Source organism: Caretta caretta, chromosome 3 (assembly GCF_965140235.1).
Source record: "Caretta caretta isolate rCarCar2 chromosome 3, rCarCar1.hap1, whole genome shotgun sequence".
NCBI classification, from domain to species: domain Eukaryota; kingdom Metazoa; phylum Chordata; order Testudines; family Cheloniidae; genus Caretta; species Caretta caretta.
In genome coordinates this window covers 129,983,114-130,006,193 of record NC_134208.1, presented here as the reverse complement: position 1 = coordinate 130,006,193, position 23,080 = coordinate 129,983,114, and the positions used below count along the sequence as shown (strand labels likewise).

The following is a 23,080-nucleotide window of genomic DNA, read 5'->3' as shown; positions in this document are numbered from 1 at the left end:
TGTGAGCACGTTGTTCTTCAAAGCCCAAATCGCCCAAAGGACAAGAAACTAGATTAAGTGTACTTTCAGGAAACTAGATTAAGAAAAAGAAAACACTTTCTATTTGCCCTCCCAGTTCTCATTCTAAGCCTTCTAAAATCCATGAGAAACTATGAGCCACACATGCAGCCATGAGACCCAACAGAGTAAGGAATAAGTGAATGGCTGATTCAAAACTGATTGCATTTTCCAGGGGAGGTCCAATAATGTCTGACTGGTGGAGATAGGAGCAGAGTTCCTACTAAATGCTCCAGAGGGGAGGGCTGTAGTTTGCCACATTCAGTACTGCAAAGTGGTATGCATGCATCCCAATGGCCAAAGTTCTCTCAGCCAAGATGTACAATGTGGAGGTACAACCTGTGTGCATCATTGTAGATAGTACACCAATGAAGATCTATTTGCAACGTTTTAAAGTCAGTTGACGAATTCATTTTGCTGCAGCTGTGTCTGCCTGACCATAAATGTAAACTAGAAAACCAGAGGAAATGTGCTCAGTGATCACCAAGAAGCAAGTACCAGAAGCTACTGCACATTCTTAAATGAATCTTCATTACAATGTAAAAGATTCCCCCCATCCCGCAAATACACACAGAGTTTGAGATTTAAATCAGTTTAATACATTAATTGTGATAAACTACAGGCATGGCAGTTACACAAGTATTGTGGGGATTTGCCATGCAAGTGTTAAGAACAGCTTCCAAGTATGACTAAAATCCTTGTTATGAGAGTAATAACTACTGTTTTACATTTAAAATGAAACAAAGGGACTAAGCGTAGTGGCTTGAACCAGTGTAATAGGGAGAAGTTTCCCACTGCCTGACCACAGTGGCCAGTTAGGTCAGTGATCACAATTCTAACCTACATCATTCTCTCCAGTTCCAGACCTGTCTTTTTACACCCATGCCACTAGTTTTCATTTCCTTCTTTGGAACATTCCTAATTTCTATATCCTTTTGACTATGTGGTAATGAAAAGTGAATGTTTAAATGCAAAATTATAAATACCACCTGAGAAACATACTGCTATGGGTACTGTTGAGGAAGAGGTCTATTTGTATGTAGCAGGACTTCCAAAACTTGTGTTTCTTCCCTGGACAAACAGAATATATAAAATCACAGGAACTAAAATGATAATTGATCTACGAGTTCTCCAACTGGGATTTTCAATGAAGAATAAATAACTCCTAAAAAATGCCATTCAGATCTTTAATGGTGTTAGCCAGATGCCCTTTGATTGAATTGTGAAAGAAACATTATTCTGTGCATCCAGAAAGTAATGACACACACTAGTGATAGAGAGTTGCCAGCCAGCCAGCGAAGGAGGTCTTCATACTTCTATACAAACTATCTTATGGTTTTAGAATACAAAAGAAAAGGACATCTCTGGAGTGATCTTCAGACTAAACAAGTCAATCTTTTATTGTAATAAGCCTCTTACAGTACAAATATATAAATACTAAGAAATGGAGACCTGACCAAGAGGCATTTATCTGTTTTACATCCTTTAGGAAAGACACATAGATTAATGTTCATTGGTAGATGGCTTGTTTATTGAATTGATGCAGGCCCCTTTCTTTGGGGGGGAGGTGGAGAAGGGAGATTTATTTTCATAATTTTTGAAAAACAAAGATAAAAATGAGGTATGCAACATAAGGTCATAATTTCACTTTTAGGGTCAAGATGAACATTTATGTTTTCTGATTTTCAATGTACAAAACCAAATTTGTACCCAAACTATGAATCATTAAAGATTGGCACTAGCAGATAAAGTGAAAAATTAAACTAATCAAAAATGGTACCATGACAAGTGTAAAAAATACTGTGCTCAATACTTATTGCTGAGAACACAAAAATATGTTAGTGTTTTCACATGTAAACAGTTTCAAATTCTAGACAACAAAAGTTTTTTTTAAAAAAATCACACCCCAAGGTTTGCCCATTTCTGTGCTAATACCAGCAAACAAGGATTTCAGGAAATGCTGTTAACTCAAAATGTTGCAACCTGGTTTTGTTGGTTTTTTTGTTGTTGTTGTTGGGGGATTTGTTTAAGGGCATATGAGAGATAATGGGTTGTATGTGGCTGTAGAAATGGCCAAATATTAGCTTCATCACACTGAAAGCTTTTTTTCAGTTCAACATTTTTTCCAATACATTATTTCAGTTGTTTTCCTGGTCATTTTCAGGTACACTATAAAAAAAAAATCAATCTTCAAAACACATAGTACACTTAAATAATAGATACATTTCAAATCATTTTGAGACAAGAGCTCAGAGTCTCATTGTGCACTTTACAAAAATGTTCCCTTTTCAGGAAGTACAATTATCCAACTCCAAACAGCAACACTGTTGCTACGTAAATGCCACATTCTGGTTTCAAAGGCATTTTGATGAAAGCTGTACTCAAAGGAAGGAGTAGACATATTCTAGGACTTTTGGTCACATTAAGTTTTGAGGCATTAAAAAAATAATAATTTTGAGATGTAACAGAAACCAAGTGTTTTCAAGACAGCTTCACTTGTGTCGCTAGCTGCATTAATGTTAGCTTTCTCTCGCTGAAAGTCCTAATTTTTATCAAAGCTTTGTGCGTAAGCTCCATGGATTCATCCCATTTGTTTTTCTCTGGGCTCGTGTATGTCACCAAGTTCTCGGTATACTGCAAGATTGACTTTAGAAACCTACAAGAAATAAAAAAATATGAAAAAGTCATTCTCCAAAAGACTTTCTAAAAGGACGACAGGACAGACCAGACCTTGATGATGCCCAACTTGGGACTGCTACTTTTTCCTGATTTCCAAGTCTCCCAGTTCTCACATGATCATTGCTACATCACTTTTCCTTTACCTATGGCAAGGATGGGTGGAGAGAGAAAGACAGGGACAAGCAATATTTGCAGAATTGCAGTTGATATTGGTGCACAAAAAATGCAATATTATGGGACTATAGAAATATAACCGTATATAGAGGAGTTCTCTCCTACAATTTCCCTTCTTTGGCAGCCAAACACTTTACAATGCCTGTGATCACCAATAAAGTGTAGAGTGGAAATAATGATGTTGATTACATGCTGAATCAAAAGTTTATTATTAATTTTGGGCTTGAATGTGAGACCATGCTCCTATTTGTGCCAACAGGAAATCTAAGAAAAACTGAAACTGTGAACCACGTGTTGTAAACAAACATTTCAGTTAGCAAGCCCCTCACTAGTCCCCCAAATTCTTAGTGCAATGATAGGGGAAACAGACTGACTACCTGACATACCACATGCTGTTAAACCACAGTTTCAATAAGGATACATAATGTAGACCAAAGATGTTCAAAGGAGGGTGAAAGGATTATGAATTATTCACTTATTTTAATTAAGCAAGTACTATATACTCACTTTATATATTGCTGATAATCACAAGGATTCTTCTCACAAACGGTATGGATGTTGATTAGTTCCAGAATAATCAACATTAAAATCAGATGTAACACAGGAGACAGAAATTTAATGCTAGAAATAAGCAGAAAATTGTAATAGAGTTTTTTTTAAAATACAAAACTGTTCTTCAGATTTTCTGTTCCACCCTAAAATGGGTACGGAGAATGAAAGAAAAAAAAAAGTCTGAAAGATTCATTAGTGAAAAATGGGGCAAAGATCATAGCTATGAACAATTTACAAGCAAGAAAAAAGGAAGAGCCATATATTTAAGTTTCCGGGGGGGGAGGGGGGAGTGGCAGGATAGGGTTATGGTCAGTGCTGAGTTTATAATGAAAGAGGTGCCAGGGCTCAAGCAATTAGATGTTGGGGCTCAAGCAAGTTTTACACGTTCATAACGGTTGTGGCAAGCCCAGAGGTGCCAGGGCTATGAACTGCCAAGCCTAGAGGTGCTGGGGGCTCAGCCCTGGCACACATTAAGTACTGGTTATGGTTGAGAGTACATAATAATTTACATTAATACACATTTTTAGTGACACCATTAAATAAACATATATACAACTCAGGCATTTTAACATTTGTAATCCAAGATAAAATTAAAATTATTTTTAACTTATTAGAATTTTCATTTCTCTGACCCCACACATATTTTTAAAGCTTAATCATAGACCTCAAGCAACACTGCTGGTTAGGAGTTACATTAATGGAATCCTAGCCATTACTCCTTATCTTACTCGATAAAATGATGAGAGAAGCAGTGATAAGATGGGGACAACCTCTGTAATTCAGTTTTAACAGACTGGAAGTTTCACTTTTTTCCCCTCCTTTCTTTTTTTAGTGTTTAGTTTCATCCAAGAGAACAAGCTAAAAAAAACCCAAATATTTAAATTACCTTTTTATTTAGACCCTAATAATTCCAGGCCAGACAAGAGAAAAATGTTAAAGATATCCAAATAAATTATTCTCCGATTTGAGTTTTACTTCCATTAACATACTAGTGTATAATGGAAATTACGGACAATTCTTAACTCTGAGTAGACCAATGACACACAAACCTAGTTAGCTTTAACATTTTATAAACAGAATATGGAAGAGTACACATGCAGAGTAAAAGGAAAGAAGTGTTCAGTTGCTCTGTTAAATCCACTCTTAAAATTAGCCCTTCACCTCCAAAAAAAGGGAAAAAAACAACCAACCAACCTGTTTAACATGCGTAAATAGTTATGCCTCTGTCGTGAATGCAGTATCTTGTTTATCCACTGCTTGTATCTCATTTCAGTGCTGGTAATAACTTGATCTGACACTTGATGGCACTGTGTGCATATCTTACGGAACACTACCAATATTTCCAGTACAGAACGTGGGCAGTACAGGGTACAAATGTGCGTACTACAGAGTTCAAGCAGTAGCCTGTAAACCAGGAAACATTTCTGTTTCAGTTTTTGTTCGCAGGGTTTAAAAACTGAAAGATTTCACATCCATTCCAGTGTAGCCTGAGCTAAAAAAATTCTAATCCAGATGTTTTGGAAACAGATTTACTCAGTCTCCTCATGACTCACCAAAACAAGAAGCTATTTAGCATGAGTGATTTGTAGTCTCTCTCATGTTACTGTAAGTAATATCACATCACTAGAAGTTTGAAATATTTCTCATTCCAGGTCAGAGCAGTAAAGAAATAATACCACAATACACAAAACTGGCAAAAAATATACAATATACACTAATGAAATAGGAGGTGTCTGTTTTAAACCTCTCACTAATTATAGTTCAGTTCACAATAGACCAGTGTCCAAAACAGAAAATCTACCAAAACAAAACACCACGAGCTAAATAGTAGCAGTACACCAAGAACTAGTCTTAACATTTCACAAAATACAAGTTGTAGTTTTAATCAACACCACACTAGATTAGGCTTCATTAAGATATTAAAATGCCAACTTGTGTCATCTTTATGTATGCCAGTCAGTGACTAAGTATGTCACAATTCTTGATGACCACATCACTTCAAATGGTTTGTTTTTAGGGGAGAATTTATTTAAAAAAACAAAAACAAACAAACAAACAACAAACAGCAAGATATTTTGCCATGCCAGACAGAATGGTTGTAAGTGTAAAAAACCTTAAACAGTATTAAGAAGCCTCCTACTTTAATGCTTTAACAGGGATTTTTGTGCTTGTGAAAAGTGACATTAACAGCACTGGAAAACAAGTCTTCTAACTATAAATTATGTAAACTAAAAGCAATAGAAGAGCCATCTTCAACATGCTATCCTGCCCACATGCAATGAGCCTGATGCAAATGAGAAGGGAAAGCAGTTTTGTTTTTAAATATATTCATTCAATCAGTGGACTCTTTGAGACTTCCAGCGAGGATACATTTCACATCAGTGTTATTGTCGACTATACTGAATTAGACACTTGTCCTCTACAAACACTTAAGTGGGGCTTTTAAAAATGTGAATTGAAATAAGTTTCACAATTGAAACTGAAGTAATGTGATCTATATTTAGACCTCCAGAAATCTCAGAAACAAAAATATACAGCAAATCTTAGCTTCTACTTCAAAAGACTCAAGAAATGTAAGTTTGGCTGGTAGAGAAGTTTGTAGAGGTAGATGCACACTTTTAAGTGTCATGCACACCTGTAACACCAACCACAATGCTAAGTCTAAAATCTCTAGTGCAGAGTGAAGGAGGACTTGGGGCACCTTAGAGACTAACCAATTTATTTGAGCATAAGCTTTCTTGAGCTACAGCTCACTTCATTGGATGCATGCAGTGGAAAATACAGTGGGGAGATTTTATATACACAGAGAACATGAAACAATGGGTGTTACCATACACACTGTGATGAGAGTGATCAGGTAAGGAGAGCTATTACCAGCAGGAGAGAACTCAAAAAACAAACAAAAAAACCCCCGCCTTTTGAAGTGATAATCAAGATGGGCCATTTCCAGCAGTTGACAAGAACGTGTGAGGAATAGTAGGAGGTGGAAAATAAACATGGGGAAATAGTTTTACTTTGTGTAATGACACATCCATTCCCAGTCTTTATTCAAGCCTAATGTAATGGTGTCCAGTTTGCAAATTAATTCCAATTCAGCAGTCTCTCCTTGGAGTCTGTTTTTGAAGTTTTTTTGTTGAAGAATTGCAACTTTTAGGTCTGTAATCGAGTGACCAGAGAGACTGAAGTATTCTCCAACTGGTTTTTAAACGTTAAAATTCTTGACATCTGATTTGTGTCCATTTATTCTTTTACGTAGAGACTGCCTGGTTTGGCCAATGTACATGGCAGAGGGGCATTGCTGGCACATATCACATTGGTAGATGTGCAGGTGAACGAGCCTCTGATAGTGTGGCTGATGTGATTAGGGCCTATGATGGTGTCCCCTGAAAAGATATGTGGACACAGTTGGCAACGGGCTTTGTTGCAAGGATAGGTTCTTGGGTTAGTGTTTTTATTGTGTGGTGTGTGGTTGCTGGTGAGTATTTGCATCAGGTTGGGGGGCTGTCCGTAAGCAAGGACTGCCCTGTCTTATAACACTGCAAAGTGTTATACAGCACCATAAAGCAGATGGAAGGTAATTTAGTCAAGTTATTGTCATAAAGTTCTTGTGCATCTGTAACTATTTTGCTTCCCCACTTCTGAAATACAAGCATGGTTGTTTCTTCAAGTTGCACTGCAAAGCAAAAAGATAACAGCATTCTCTCCCCTTCATTCTGGGAACAGTTCTCTGCTGAATCCTAAAGACTTTTAGACTGAGTACAGTACCGTACAAATACATGTGATGGTTCCTTCAACGATGCTGCTATACAAGATACGGGAAGGAACAACTTGTGCAGCGAACTCTCATTACTGTCTCACATTCCTTTTATTTCCAGAAGTAAATTGTATTAAGGCGTGGATTCAAGGGTGGGAGAACATTAAACTTACTTCTCAGTTAGAAGATTATTCATTAGATCATCTAAAATGTAGCAATTCTGGGGCAAATGGTATTGCAACTGAGAGAGGATTTCTGTAGTCATAGAAATACAAGGACTAATTTCTGCACTTCTTTCCAACCTTAAAAACAAAGACAAAAATTACTTTTGGAATCTTTCACAAAAATAAAGAAAGTTTACATCAGTTTACATCTTAACACAATTAACTGAAGCAAAAACTTTTGTCACAGCAATTTATCCACATGCTCACTACTACCCTGTAATCCTTTGGCCTCCTTTTCCTTCTGTTTTACAAGCAAATTCTTGTGTTCTCCATCTCGAAAACAATGTCCTCTCAGTCTCTTCAGCCTCCCTATGCATCATCATCCCATCTCCTTACTTTCTTTTCCAGAATCCTGCAGCATACTAAATACTTCCATTATGTACAGACTTCCGATCTTTCATCTCCTCAGGTTCCCTGACTTCTGTCCCCTCCATATCTCCAAAACTGCCTCATAAAAATCAATAATGGCCACCTCCTTGTCAAGTTCAGAAGAATTTCTCATTCTTATTCTTCTTAATCTCTCTCTCTGTTTTTATAAGGTCTTCCATCACTGTGGTATCCAAGCTTCTACCACGAGAAGTTTTTTTTTTTTTTTTTGTCTTCACAGCTGATTGCCTCTCCTTATTCATCCCTACTCCTCTTCAGTCCTTTGGGCTCCCTCTCTACTTTGCTAGCAGCTCCATCAATATCTCTTAGGGGAGGAGGAGCCACCAATCTGTTGGCATCCTTCAGGCTTCTGTTGCCTTCTGTACTTGCACTATAGTCCTAGCAATATGATCATTTGCATCATTTCAGCTCTCACTATGCCAATGACATCAAAGTCTTGTTCTCCACTCCTACACGACCTTGCAACTGTTTGAGAGACACCTCCTCAAGCATTCCACAATCATCTCAAACTCTGTTCTTTCAAAACAGAACTGCTCTCCATTCCTCATCTTATTCCACCACCTTCCTCTCTATCATTAACAACTTTACTAACTTTATTATTTCCTTGTAAGTATGGTTTCAAAGTACATTTTTTTTTTAAACGGATCACGCATACCCTGGAATTTCTTGAATTTGCTCTTCAGGCACTATAGGAAGCTCAGGCCATGAACTAATGCTCTTCATACACTCCAGCACCTAGGAAGTCAAATACACCTTAATAAAGCCAAACTTCAATACAAGATATAGCCCATATGAGATACCTTGCAACAGCAACACATTTTACTATTTTAATTTTTTTAAATCTCTATTACTGTATCTTGTAAGTCATTCATTCAGCAGTTACAATTAAGACATGTATGTTCAAGACATAGGGGGTGGAAAGTCCTAAAATAAATGGAAAGTTCATGCCACAATATAAGCTTAAATTGCAGCCATTTTTTACTTTCTCCATCATTTAATATGAAAGAATTAATCAGTACTATTACTGTAATGTACTTCATATCCTCACTAACTTAAAAAGTTTGTACGAAGGTACTGTCGAATACAGACCCAACTCAATAAAGAGCGAGAGACTATCAAGCAATTCAGTGGTTCTCCAACTGCGATCTGCAGATTACTCTCAGGGCACTGTACTCCGGGGGGCACCACTGCATGCCTCTGGGCCTGGGGTGCCCCTCCTCCCACTGACCTGCTCCACTGCTGCTCGCGCCTCCTTCCCACCATGTAGCCGCCTCTGGCCAAGCTGCTCCAGACCAATTAAAATTTCGATTAATCACAACTTTTTTTTTAATCTTGTGATTAATTACGATTTTTTTTAAATCATTTGACACCCCTAATATATAGTGACATCTCCTACTAGTTTTAGTCTAATCCAAGACCTCTATGGTTTCCAAAAGCTTTTTTGACCAATGAAAAAAAAGTCTCTCTAGGCCTTCATACTTTTGTCAGATGCCTCTTTAATGTATATTCAATTATTAACAAATCTGCAGATAACCCTCAAATTAGTGGGGCAGCAAACACACAAGGATGGAACCAAACTGAAAAGTTACCTGAAGAGGCTGAGCAGATCCCCCAATACACCAACAAGAGAAGTGCCCTAACAAGCAATTTCAATAAATGGGGAGCTTTAGAAATCATGGAAATGTAGAACTGGAAGGGACCTCAAAAGATGACATAGTCCAGCCCCCAGCACTGAGGCAGGGCCAAGGACACCTAGACCATCCCTGACAGGTATTTGTCTAACCTGTTCTTAAAAGCTTTCAATGACAGGGATTCTACAACCTCTCTTGGGAAGCCTATTCCAGTACTTATCTATCCTTATAGTTGGAAAGCTTTTCTCTAATATCTAACTCGAGTCTCAATTAAGAAAAGAAAAACTGCATGGGTACATAAAGTTTAACTTCCCTCAAAAGCCTAACAGTTATTCAGGACTATCAAAGCAAAAAGACAACAGTTAAACAAAATTTTAAAGATGTATGGAATGTTTACCCTCCCTGTCATATCCACATACCTGTTTCTTAAGTCGGGCAACTGGATGAAACCGAGAACGGTAGCAACTCGCACAGCTGATCAGTGCTTTAATTGCTGCGTGCTCCTAGTTTACAAAAATAAATGATAAAACATGTACTAATTTTAAAAATCCAGATCCTGTAAAGACTTATGCACACACTTAACTTTAGACATGAGACAGTCTCACTGACTTCAAAAGGGACTAGTTATATATGTTCAATTAAATGTATCAAAGTGAAGGATCAAGACATTAATTAGTATATTAGGTGTTTAATTTTTTTTTGCTTGGTTTTCTTCATCAATAAAATTTTGTGTAAAAAAGCTCCCATCTCCACTGAAATAGGACATGTTGTACCTTGAAGATCTAGTAAAATGAGCTATAGCTAATAAATGGAGGTTTGGCTCAGTAGAGCTTGCATTAATATACTGCAGTTAGGGAAAGTAATTTTAACTATCAATAGGAAATGGGGAGGAACATGTTTATTGACCATTAACACTGAAATACATGTGTTTGTAGATATGCAACTGGACATGACTCAATACCGTACATGGCGAAAACCACATTTCCATTATTGTACCAAGTTCACATTCATATTCTGTCAGATTTTAATCTCCATAATTTATTCAGCCACACTTCAGTGTGGGCACTTTTAGGTACTTCAACGGAAGATACTGATAAACTGGAGGTAATTCAGAGTTGAGCTACCAGGGAGATAAACAGCAAGGTGGAGAGGACAAAATGATAATCTTAAATTAAATATATACAGTTTAGGTTAAAAATTAAGCAGTTAAAGTACAGTTGGAAGAAACAACATATTAACAAGGAGGGGTGAAAAGAACAAACCAGGTTAAATTCAGGAAGGGCAATACTGGGGACAGTTTTTCTATGCTTCATTTCAGTATTACAGAACAATGCTAGGAAAATATTTAAAGCTTAGTGTGGCACCCACAAAAAGGTGCTGAGGGTTAAAAACAATTATGAAAGTTGTAGCCCATAAATGGTTTTAAAATCATATTTGGCATCCAAATGATTATACATTGTTCTGATTGCACCATACCAGCTCTTACCTTAAGAGCTGCAAGCTCCTCCTCTTCTGAAAATCTGTATAAAAGTGTAACTGAAAATGCAAGTATCTGATTGGCTATTTCTCTTGGAAACTCATTTAAGTTGATCTCTCCATGGCTTAAATGATCTCTTACACGTGGACCCTCTTGATGGTTCAAGAAATCCCAAAGGAATTCCTGTGGAATCATGTGTGGACAAAACTAAGTAAATAGCATAATTCTACAGAAACCCTAATAAGCATACGATTCTTGGGGCACAAAAGGCACTTAGGCCCATATGAAATGGAGCACTTAGAGGGGCAAGAGGAACACCTCTTAAACCCCACTTCTTTAAAAAAAGGCAACTCCCATCTTGGGAAAGGTCTGACGAGAGGTGAAAAAACAAAACAAAAAAACCAACACAACACCAGCCCACAATCAACAAAAATAGCTGAAAATGACTAAATTTAAGCAAAGGCTCCTGAGTCTATACTTTATAGCTCTGGCAGATAGAGTGGAATTGAGGGTCAGAAACAATGAAGTAGTCTGGATGGCAATATGATAAACAATGGTTAAAAGGAATAAAGTCAAGATGTTCATAATAAATAGCCACCTTTCCATAAAAAAAAAAAAAATTAATTCCTGCTGGCAGTGAGTTTCTTGATGCCAGGTAATAAAGCCAATTCCCTACAAAAACAGATGCTCTCAAGTTAGGTTTCCTCTTCAACATTCTGTGCTGTTTTAGTTAATCTTATATTTATATGCCAAGTATTATTTTGCCTCTTTCACACTGAAGCAGGATCGGGACATTGGACTGTAAGCTCCTGGGGACGTGATCTTCTTATGTCTAAGGAATCTATTACACTTTTAGCACTATCAATTATAAATGTATTGCTAAATAAAAAGCATATAATACACTTACCATTGAAGACTCTCCAAGAATTAGAGGAAGCTGATTGATTTCTTTGTCATTCAGCTGTTTTGTTAGCATCTAGAAAAAAAATCATTTGAAATTGAAGACAACTTAATGTTTAACAAACCCAAAGTTATAAAGCTAAATGAAAAATACTGACTATAATAGTAAGCATCCATAACATTAAACTACCACCAAATCTCCATCACCTAAGTTAACTGTTTTATTTAGCAGTGATGGACAATATGGGATAACAAAATATGTTGGCTTTTGGAGAGTCAAATAGGAAAGAAATGGGTTATTATAGGCTGTTTGCTTCTGTGTACATTTGCATTTATTTTGAACAGGTGATCCTATGCAGATAAAAGAGCATATTTTGTTTTTATTAGTGACATAAAATAAAGCTGTTTACAAGAAATTAAGTTATCCCCTACTCATCAAATAAGTAACAGGGACATACAAAATACTGCACTCTCCAGCTTTGGATTCTGTATTCCATTCTGTTGCAGCTTTTGGGACTAAACTACTTTCCTGATTTTATGTATTGCAAAACCACTGTGCTTTGGAAACAGATCAATTAGTTAATAAGAGGACTGAAAGAATTCTAGTTTATTTTAGATAAAAACAATAATGGAGTCACAGTGTAGATCAATTCCAAACATTTCATGTTAGTCATGATCTCTCATTAAGGATTATAATTTATTGTTTGTATCAAGCCCCAAGGACTGGTGACATAATATCCCTTCTTTGTACATCACTGCTTCAGTCACACTTAGAATACTGGGTACATTTTGGAGCACTTTAATGGAAAATAAATATTGATAAGATGGGGAAAATTCAGAGTTGGGTTACCAAGAAGATAAAGGACCAGGAGGAAAATACATAGACGTGTAGACTGAGGAGCTGCCAGCAGTTTATAGATGTCGTAGTGAGTCTTATTTTTCTGTCTCTGCCACCTCAGGTCTGTGAAATCTTTTCTCAACTTCAAAAAGTTCATGGAATTATCTTTATTTTCAAAAGACTTCAGCATGGCCCATTTTTATGATGATAGGCATTAGTATCTTTAAATTTATTTATTTCCCTCTTTCTCTGGGCTTGAATTCTATAATGAACACTTTACTGTAAAGAAATAACATGTGTTCAAATATTCCAAAAGATTTTACAGATAACTTACCTCATCAAAGGTGGTATAAAGAGAAGACGACTACAATAGAAAAAAATACCATAGTAATAATTCCATTTTCAGAAACAAAAAGCGGTGACACTAACTGCACTTACATATTGAATTGTTATTTAATTACCATGACAAACCAGAGTTGCTATAAATTGGAATCATCCCTTTAAGGTAAGAAAAGAGGTAAAAACAGCATAAGCAGTTTTCCACTCTAAGTTATTACATTCAAGTGGCAATGCCATACTGTTGTACTTTTCAAACCTCTGTAAACAAAGGAAGAGAGCTATCATGTGACACTCTAAAAGGCGTACCAGGGGTCTGTAAAAAGATCAAACTATATTGTTCACTTAAAAGCTACTTGTTTAAGTATAATATTAAACTATTTTAGGACATGTTTGAAGCTTGTTATTAATAAAAGGTACCACGGTCATAAAAAACCCTACCTCAGCAGTTAACAGTCTATTTGGACACTTATTAACTGTGGTGAAGAGTAATCTAAGTCCAGTTTCCAGCTGAGGGAGTAACAGTATAACACAGTCAGCATACCTGCAAAATTAGAGGAATGCATGTAAGATTTTAGTTTTTTCTTTAAACACACACTGATCTTTGTGGAAGCTATGGCTGTCCATAAGCACTTATTAAAATTTGTATTACAGTGGTACACTGGGCACCCAATCAAGATCAGGGTCAATTGTGTTGGGTGCAATAAATGACAAACCCTGCCCCGAAAATAGCTTATAATCTAAATAAAGACATGATGTGACAGGTTGGTGTAGCATATAATGGGAAGGGAAGACAGAACTAACACTGCATATGATTACACAGATCCGCAAAAGTTTGCATATTTCAATTTTTTTTTCAATTAATTTATTATAATGCTCTGTTTCTTGGTCTCAATTTTTCTGTGATTGCCATGTAAACTCTTACGCTGACTTCAAAGTCTAGTTTAGAATTCTAGCTGTAACTTGTCTATTGAAGAGGTCTGCTATTCTCTCATACAAGGGTTTCACATAAAAAAGTGTAATATTTAATTTTGACTCCATGCTGCATTCTAATGAAAACAGAGTTTAATGCAAATACACCGGACCATCGCTAGAATGCGGGATTTGGGATCCATGTGTGGTACTGCATTAAAATGAATTGCAATTAAAGCAATTAAATTTGGGATCCATGGCCGCGACCGCATTATATGCGAATTCGCGCTATATAGTCGCGCGTTCCAGTGAGGGTCCGGTGTACAAGCAAACTTGAATGCCAGCTCCATGAATTGTACACTTGCATGAGGCTAGTCTAACACATTTAGATGCCATTAATGCTTCTGGTTCATAAGGCCTTGCAAGCTAACAGATTATTCCATAAATAATGGATGCCTGTGGTAAAAAAATCATTTTGAAATTAGTAAGGAAAAAAAAATGAAGGAAAATGTAATAGCGCAGTTCTGTTACCTGTGTTGCCTGAAAGCTGTTAGTGCAGCAATCCAAAATGGTAACATTGTTTTTAATACAAAACTGGATATCTTTGCTATTTCCTCAGTTAAGGAAAGTGCTTCATGATTAATGTCTACAAAGCAGCAAAAACATTTGTTTAAATTAACAATATATACTGAAATGTAGAGAGTTAGACTTATTGAAGAGGAATTATTCAAAGCACTTCATTCGAAAATACAAATTATTTCCGCTTAATCTGTAGAGAGATCTAACAGCTATTCAATTACTTGGTTAAGCCTTTTAATGTTAACTAAATAAAGCTGTACAGTTAAAAACATTTTTAAGCTCAAAAACTGAGAAGAGTGATAATAAGATGCATTACCAGTGAGCTGTTGTACATGACAGACTAGAATAATGCATGAATTTTAAAAACTGGTTGCTGCCTACTGGCAAGGCTAGCATTCCACAGCAAGATTGACCTGAGTTCTGTGGCACTATGGTGGAAGTTCTGCATCATCTTCAGATAAATTTAGAAAGTGTAGGTTTTATTATTCATTTAATTTAATTAAGAGTCAGTATAGTAACCCCTGTGATAGTTTAATATTAATTCAATTTTGTGCTGTCCCTACATTTTCATTTTTCTGTGTCCCTCAAATTGTCATTTTTAGGTTTCATAGTTGACAATTCAACACAATAAATGCCTCTCAAAACCATTGTGTCAGGCAACCTGGACTCTCAGACATTACTGCATTGCCTTGCATTAGGTTCACATTATGAAGCTTTTCTCTGTAACCATAAGGACTAGAAATAACTTCTTTTCTAAAAGAAAGCTTAGATTCTGAAGCACAATGATATGGCAAAGGACAAATTCAGAAGCAGCTGTATAATTTCGTAATACTGGAGAGCTGAATGTTGGGCTGGATTTTGCCTTCAGAGGCCTAGGTGGTTCCACCAGCAGAATGAGAGTCCACCTGGAAGTGGGTCAATGTAACACAAAAGTGTCCATAACCCCCATTAAGCTGAAGGTCTTGGAGCCTACTGGTGCCACCCACAGAGTGGGAGGCGTTGCCCAAGGAGGGACATAGCTAGGGAATCTAAGAAATTCCCCTCAGTCAGCCTCTACTAGCGGGGTTTCTAGAGAATCCTGGCCAAAAAAAAAAGATGCTACTGCTGCCATATCCTGGGGCTTCTGCCAGAGAAGAGCACTACACCTTGCCCTCCCTCAGGACTGTTGGGTGCAGAATGAAGCCCTTCACAAGCCCACGTGGCTGAATGAAACACTGACTCTGCAAAGAGTTAGAATGCTTATAAACAAGCTTAGACTTCATGGGCTTAAATGCCCAATTTAGATTGTAGACATTCTTTTTCCATTTGTTTACATTCTACCTATTTACATGTATTTATTTACACTCTATTAAGTGTATTAAAAATATTTATGCAATTTACTTTCTTCATTTAACAGCAGTACACACAGATGTCTTAATTAAGGGCTCAGTCCTAGAACTGTGGAACAGCCATTGTTTCCAATGGTAATTTTCCGTTTACAAAGAATTCAGGAGCCAATCTTAAAATGTCACAGCTTGTTAACAATTAGATACTTGCCTGGAAAAATGTCCAACTCCTTTAAGTTAGTGAAGGCTATATAAGGTCGATGTACTAAAATGGTTTCAGTTTGCAATAGGTATATCTTTAGCAACTGGCCCAATCCTGCAGTTAAAATAAGCAGCATAGAGCAATATCTAGGGGAAATACCACAACATCACAATATGTTAGAAGGGAAATTGTACATATATTCCAGAAAAACTGATGTTTGTGGCACGGGGACATTCTAAAGAAATCTCCATGCACAAAATCTTGAGATTATTGCCTTTTTAAAGCAACAAATCCAATCCTCCCTCTTTCCCTGTCACCTGAGTGCAAATACCTAACATCTGATTCGGTGAAGGAAAACATAAGGAATTATAAAAACCCACTTTCAAGCTGTGTCTGTTAGCTTTTCTATTTACCCCATTCCCGTACCTTTTGCACTTGCTTATTCCCACTGCTGCTCAAATCACCTTCTCTAACACACAAGGCATCAGGTTTCTGAAAAACAGCACTGACTCACTCACTTCCCTATCAGCACAATTAAATACATTAAACTCAAAGTTTAACACCAAAGCAAAAACAGCCCTTGAATAAATTCCCCACTCACCCAAACACAAAATGAAACTTGACTAACCAACTGAGACATATCTGGAGCAGAGCTGGGAAAATCATTGGCCATGGCAGTGCTAGTACAAAGCAGCAGTTTTAAAAAATAAAATTGTGAAGTGTTGCCATGAGTTTCCCCTGTGCTCTGCCCTGCCTCCATTCAACCACAAATACAGACTCTGTTCACTAGTTTCATTTAGGGTTGAAATAGTCAGTTGGAAGTGGATTGGTAAAAAAAAAGGAAGTGTACCAGTTTTTCATTTCAAGAGAGAGAGCTATTGGTTATGCTGAATGCTCCTCTACAGCTTGCAACCTGACAGACCAAAAAAAAAAGAGAGACATTTGGAAACACTTCACTGGTAACTTACTTTGCAGGAATTTCCTGAGGGGAAGCAAATCCATGCCACAAAATGTTACGGAGATTTAGACCATATGGAGACCCAATGAATACTCTTAGCACATTCATCTAATTGGGACAGAGGATAATTACTACATAAGGAAATATATATTTCAACTTTTGTATGCCCTTCTCCTCCTAGAAAATGTGAAAGACTATTTTAGCTGATATTAATATCTTCAAGGAGCGTCCTTAAGCTTAGCCCCATCAAGATGATTGATCATGGTTTACAACAAAAGCCACAAAAATAATTCACTCGCGATGCATGCCACACTCTAAAAGAAGGGTTTTTTCCCTATTTTGTTTGTACTTTACTCAGTTTTTTACGGGGAAAAAAAAAAATAGGCGCAGCCCGTCTATCACTAGTTACAAACTATGCTGGATCAGGAAGAACAAACAAATGGGACCAAATTTTGCTCAATATTCTAGTGTATAAATCCCCAATAATTTAATATAAATCAATACATTTATACTAATGTAACAGAGCAGAACTTGACCCAAGAGTTGGAACTTCTTTAGTCAGGTTGGATCTTCCAGATTCAAGTCCACAAGAGAAAAAAAAAAGTCTCAAACTCTGCTGATTGTTTATTTGTGAAACTTGGATTGCATGTACTATCAAAACCCAAAGGTCATCCTTATGAAATATATGTTATATATTGGTTTAAACTACTGTATAAATACACAAACACACTAAACCTCTGAAGCAATATCAAATAACTCATGTTTGTATTCCCACTATCTCTTTTTAGAAGTGAAAATTCTTTGAGCAGAAACTGTAACTTTTCTCTTGTTCACATAAAAAGCCTAGCATGATGTAAGCACTACCAGAAAAATACCATACCCTTTTTTTGGCCAGCTGCTCTGCATCACTATGAAAATTACGACTTCTGGGAACTTTAGAAGGCATTTCACAACAACATAGTGGCAAATTCTTTTAAAAATAAGCTGTTCGGATGTGACATCTTCTGGCTTGTATTGGACTATTATAGTTTGTAACATTGCATTCTAGAAGCCATAAACCTAAAATGTTTAAATTTCTGTAATGTCTGATGTTAATTTTCACATATGTAGATTTTTGGTTGGAGACTATACAGAATATAAGAGCATTAATATATGTACATCACCATAAAAACATATTTCCACTTAAGATTAAAATTTTAGCTAACATTCTTGCACTATTCCCTCCCCCAGTCAACTACTTGTTGTAATTAAGTAACATTTGGAAAGGGATATCAACTATGTACATACTACAATATTTACAAACGCTTGTTCAACTTAAGTTGTAGTTTGCTTGGAACCTAGTCATCTTATAAAAAGGACAATGCACCTCACATGCAGTACGAACTGACTTCAAAAACCATATACTCACCACAGATTGTCCAAAGACTGTAGCAAGCTCCTGAGATGCAAGCAAATCTCTTAAAAGGAATGGACAGTCCTTACCAATTAGTAAGAAAACCTAAAAAAATCAAAGCAGGATATTGTGAAATAAAGATGGATATATCCCAATATATATTTAAATATTTCAAGTATACAACTATTTCATTTCTACATTCACACTCAGTTCAACTAATAAAACATTTAAAAAAAAACCCTCTACTTTGAAGTTTCATGAGATGATAAAAAGGACAAATTGGAATAAGAAACTCTATCATGAATCAAATCATCTAAATCATAGAATCTTACATAAGTCGTTTCTCTGATTCCAGTGCCACTTTAATTCCAGTACTAGAAAGAAGATAGACAAACACTAACTAGAAATTAATTGGTAAATTATTTCTACAAAGAGGCAAGAATTTGGTGAGGAAGAGGCATGGCAAGAAGCTTAGTGGAGAGAATGTAGAGTACAAAAGAGGGGTGGGTGCAGAGGCACCTCAACAGTGGGTTTAAGCACACAATCCAATAGCATTTACTGGAAAAGGCTAAGTAAGGCTCATGAATTAGGACATTCTTGAGGACCTGCTATGAGAGTCAAATGTAGTTACGGAGTTCCGTGAAGAGCCACCAACCATCTACAGATCAGATCATATGCCCAATTTTTCATTTCTCCAATACTGGAAGCCAAAGCTAGATTTTTGATGTAGTAAAGAAATTGAAGAATTCTTCAGAGACCATCTTTTCTCTAGACATTATTCCAGGAACACAGGCTGGGAGTTGTGAACTTTTACTACTGAGAAATTAAATTTTAGGATACAAGGGCAAAAGGCGTGCAACATAAAGGCAAACCATTCCTTGTTCTTAAAGACCACTTTGGCCAAAATATAGAACAAAATTGTTTTAAACTAGTGGGCACCATAAAGGAATTTGCATGAAAAGCAAAGCCAAAGCAGTAAAATTACTTCTATTTCATGTAGAAATTGACTCTGCAAGCAGCCCAACACTCTACAGTATGCTATAAAATAAGAAATCTGGAGACAAGCTTCCAGTTAGTGAACAGATTTTATTTCCAGGCTTCCAAGGGTCATACAGAGAAACAGGTTGGGGGTCTTTTAAGTCACAACAAAATATTTTACTGTTCTAATATCCTTAACTAATTAGTCAGTCTCCTTTAACCTTGTAATTAGGTCAAGAATGGAAATTACCAGCTGGCACCCAGATTTCAAGGCAGTATATGAGGCTTATATCTTACAGGCTGCCCTATCTATTAACAGATACAACAGAATCCTAGTTTCAACTATAGTAAGATCTGCAAGCACATTTCTTAGCTTCTTAAACCAAAACTTCAGCACAGCCTTAACTGTTTGCACTTACATCACCCAAGGCTCGCTCCAGACAGGATGTTAGTTTCATTAAGCTAAGTGCAATTGCTGTAACTTCCATGCTCTCCAGTGCAGCAAACACTTCAAGAAGTAGCTGTGAGGTCAGAAGAGAGGGGAAAAGTTATGTTTCACACTATCAGTGAACTTACATAAAAACTGAAGAAAGCTGTCAAACACATACAAACAAATAGGGTTAGCTGAAATGAAGTCTCCCAAGTTTTTCTCAAAGATTTCCCCCACCACTCATATACAAATATATAAAGACTTCTCTGTCCATGAGACCAGATTGCAGAAGAAGTTGGCAAGATCACCATTTTAACTCTGTGTTCATGCAGTACCCAGACTTTGATTTCTGACACAGAAAAACAATTCAACAAAAGAAGGACCCTTACAAAGAAGCAAACAAACATATTAGGCTTCACAGAAAAGCAAAGACAGTCCTACTCATCCGTTGGCACGGGCCAAAAATATTTAGTAGATTTTTTGATTGTGATAACATGGATAAATTGTAGCATATTTCAGCATAGTTCTTACCCTATTACTTCATAGGATGCCAATTAGTTTCAACTTCTGAAAGCTTCAGAGGGTATTTTGCTTTGCTGTTTACTTTTGTGTAATCTGGTCCCAAACTCTTCAGACAGCTGCATAATTTAAAATATTTACTGCCAATATTAGTTTTCATACCTCCGTACAGTTTGTCCACTGGAACCACAATGAGTATTGAACTTCAAACTGTTCCATGGTCAGGGATTGTAGATGCAAATGAACAGATTCACATAAAGGTCCTAACAGCTGCACACTTTTTATGTAATCCACATTTTGATCTTAAAATTAAAAATAAAAGGGTGGTCACAGCAGCGAAGTTCAAAAGGTCCACTGTCTCAAATCCTATGGAGAACTAAACTTGTTCTCGTCAGGCTATATGTTTTAAAAATCAAAAGTCCCTCTCACCCTACACAGATTAGTCTGCCAGGTCAATAGGACACTTGTAGTAGATGGAAAATGAAGGAAAGGTTACAACGGAAAACAAGACAAGAATAAGTACCTATCCTAAATAAGGAAAGGTAAAAACTTTTTTTAAATTTAAGGTATGCAAGCTAAAGGGATTTTTTTAAAGCCCTGTTCCAATGGAAAAACTCATTCATATGAGAAAAAAATACTTCCAGATTCTTGTCTTACCTAATAACTTGAAATACAGGTAGTTGCTTCTCTTTCCTACATACTCTAAAGAGATTTCCTGTTTGACAGTTATCATGAATGTCATATTCTAATATTTTGCCTCTATGTTTTACAGATAAAAACAACTTTAAACTGTGTGTTTCCAAACATGGGCTCAGACAATTTCTTAGGTATCTAAACATTGTGTGCTTACAAAATGCAGGAGTAGAAAGGGAGGCTGAGCTTGCAGAACCTAGTTTTAAGTGATTTCATAAAGGTCACAGAGATGGGAACAGAACCCAGAACTCCCAGCCCCATGCCTTAACTACAGGACCATCATTTTTGGAAGGCCAGTACATTCACCCTTAAGTATAAAGTGGCAAAGTGGCCGGGAAGAGAGAAGAGATAAGCAATATATCAAGTTGCTCAACAAAGTATTTGTTACAAAAATAAATGGTGCACAAGTTAAAGATGTATTGCAGAGGGCCGAGTAGAATAATGATTTATAATGTACTTGCCTATTATCTCTAGCAACTCCAGTACAGAGACAAGTAATAATGTCTTGCATAAATGACATGAGAAAATGAATCATAAAACCACCATATGAGTTGGTATAATTGGCAGTCTCTCAAACAAAGGTGGGAATGATAGCTGTGCTGGGATCAGGATAGAAATGACAAAGCTGTAAAGGCTGCTTGCTACAGGTCCTGCTGACATAATGGACCAGATTCCTAGCTCATGTAAGTAGGTGAAACTCCACTGACTTCAATTGAAAAGTGTCTGGGGATATGACCCAGTACATGTACTTTTTTTTTTTAGTGTTATATCACCTCTTCTCTTTAGGATGAAGTTAGTATGCCATGGGGGAAAAAATAACATCCCCTGTAAGCTGTACTCACATATGTAACTACTACATATGACTGAGGCAGACAACGTAACTTCTCTCATTTCTACCATCCCTGGAACCAAATGACAGCATTTGTGCTACAGCAGATTTATCAAATGAAAATTCAGCAGGTTCACCTTGTTGCTCATTTTCCATTGTGGCTAAAGTATTATAAAATGCTTCAGAAAGAAATACTACCTCTATATAACTGGTGTGCTAGGAATCAGCACGGGGGGGGGGGGGGGGGGAGCAACAATCCAAGGGCAGGTGTCAGAGTCTTTCAGATTTCTTGCAAGAGGGGTACAAAGAAAAACAACATCTGGCTGGGAGGGGAAATCCACAAGAGAGGTAATTTTAAACCTATTCTCTCTGTACCAATTAATTTTTCATCCAGCGACCAGGATTTTAAAAAAATCAGATAGTATTTAAAGTATATATTCTATGTTTTGGTTTTTATCATTTCAATGGGGTTTTTTGTTTACCCCCTCCCGCAATAAAGATTTAAAGCTCTTTTTAAAAGTGAATTCTGTAACACATCCTGTGATGCAGCTGTTGCTGTACTATAATACAATGTCCTAACCATGCTAGGTCTACCTCAAAACTGCATTTTGTTTTTGCTTTCAGACACAACACACAATAGCTCTAAAGCAAACACTGACCTGATTCAAGGTAATACACAAGCTCTGTGATTGTTCTCCAACATACTTCACCATTTTCAGACACAATACTATTAACAGAATGGCTGTCTATCTCAAATCCAAGTTTGCAAACCATATAATGCACTGCAGGGGAAAGACAGCTGGTGACTGGGTCAGCTAGTGACATCTGGAACACAAAACAAAGGGTACTTCCGATTATCAGGAAAAAGAGTATAACACAAGTCACTACTTAGTGATTGCATCCGATGAAGTGAGCTGTAGTTCACGAAAGCTTATGCTCAAATAAATTAGTTAGTCTCTAAGGTGCCACAAGTACTCCTTTTCTTTTTCCGGATACAGACTAACACGGCTGCTACTCTGATACTTAGTGATACTGTAATCTAAAGTATGTGTTTACAATTGTGTTCAACATGATGATCCAACTAAAGTCCATTCAATACTACAATCAGGGGCATCATTTCAGAAAAAAATGGGGGAGGGAGAGACAGCAAGGGTGTGTCAGCATAAGAAAGTTATATGTGATTACATTATGCCCTGGGAGGGGCCAACAAGTGGCGCATACAGATGTATGAAAAATCTGAGGGAGAGCAAACC

At 36.8% G+C, this 23,080-nt stretch overlaps 1 protein-coding gene across 10 annotated transcripts in view; it reads right to left on the bottom strand.

Annotated features, from left to right (window-relative positions):
- Positions 1-1,427: 1,427 nt before the first annotated feature.
- Positions 1,428-23,080, bottom strand: part of ERMARD (ER membrane associated RNA degradation) — a 31,483-nt gene continuing 9,830 nt past the window's right edge. For 8 of the 10 annotated variants that reach the window (XM_048843956.2, XM_048843961.2, XM_048843958.2 and 5 more), the window contains 17 exons: positions 22,487-22,652; positions 20,468-20,607; positions 19,776-19,877; positions 18,394-18,483; positions 16,996-17,093; positions 16,037-16,173; positions 14,453-14,567; positions 13,451-13,553; positions 13,008-13,037; positions 11,843-11,911; positions 10,945-11,118; positions 9,878-9,961; positions 8,483-8,562; positions 7,390-7,518; positions 4,657-4,866; positions 3,418-3,531; positions 1,428-2,713 (listed from right to left, as the gene is read on the bottom strand). In XM_048843956.2, the coding sequence (XP_048699913.2) occupies positions 2,539-2,713; positions 3,418-3,531; positions 4,657-4,866; positions 7,390-7,518; positions 8,483-8,562; positions 9,878-9,961; positions 10,945-11,118; positions 11,843-11,911; positions 13,008-13,037; positions 13,451-13,553; positions 14,453-14,567; positions 16,037-16,173; positions 16,996-17,093; positions 18,394-18,483; positions 19,776-19,877; positions 20,468-20,607; positions 22,487-22,652 (2,016 nt within the window). In that variant the 3' untranslated portion in view covers positions 1,428-2,538. The remainder of the gene's footprint in view (positions 2,714-3,417; positions 3,532-4,656; positions 4,867-7,389; positions 7,519-8,482; positions 8,563-9,877; positions 9,962-10,944; positions 11,119-11,842; positions 11,912-13,007; positions 13,038-13,450; positions 13,554-14,452; positions 14,568-16,036; positions 16,174-16,995; positions 17,094-18,393; positions 18,484-19,775; positions 19,878-20,467; positions 20,608-22,486; positions 22,653-23,080) is intronic. The other 2 variants (XM_048843960.2, XM_048843964.2) reach the window with 2 other exon arrangements.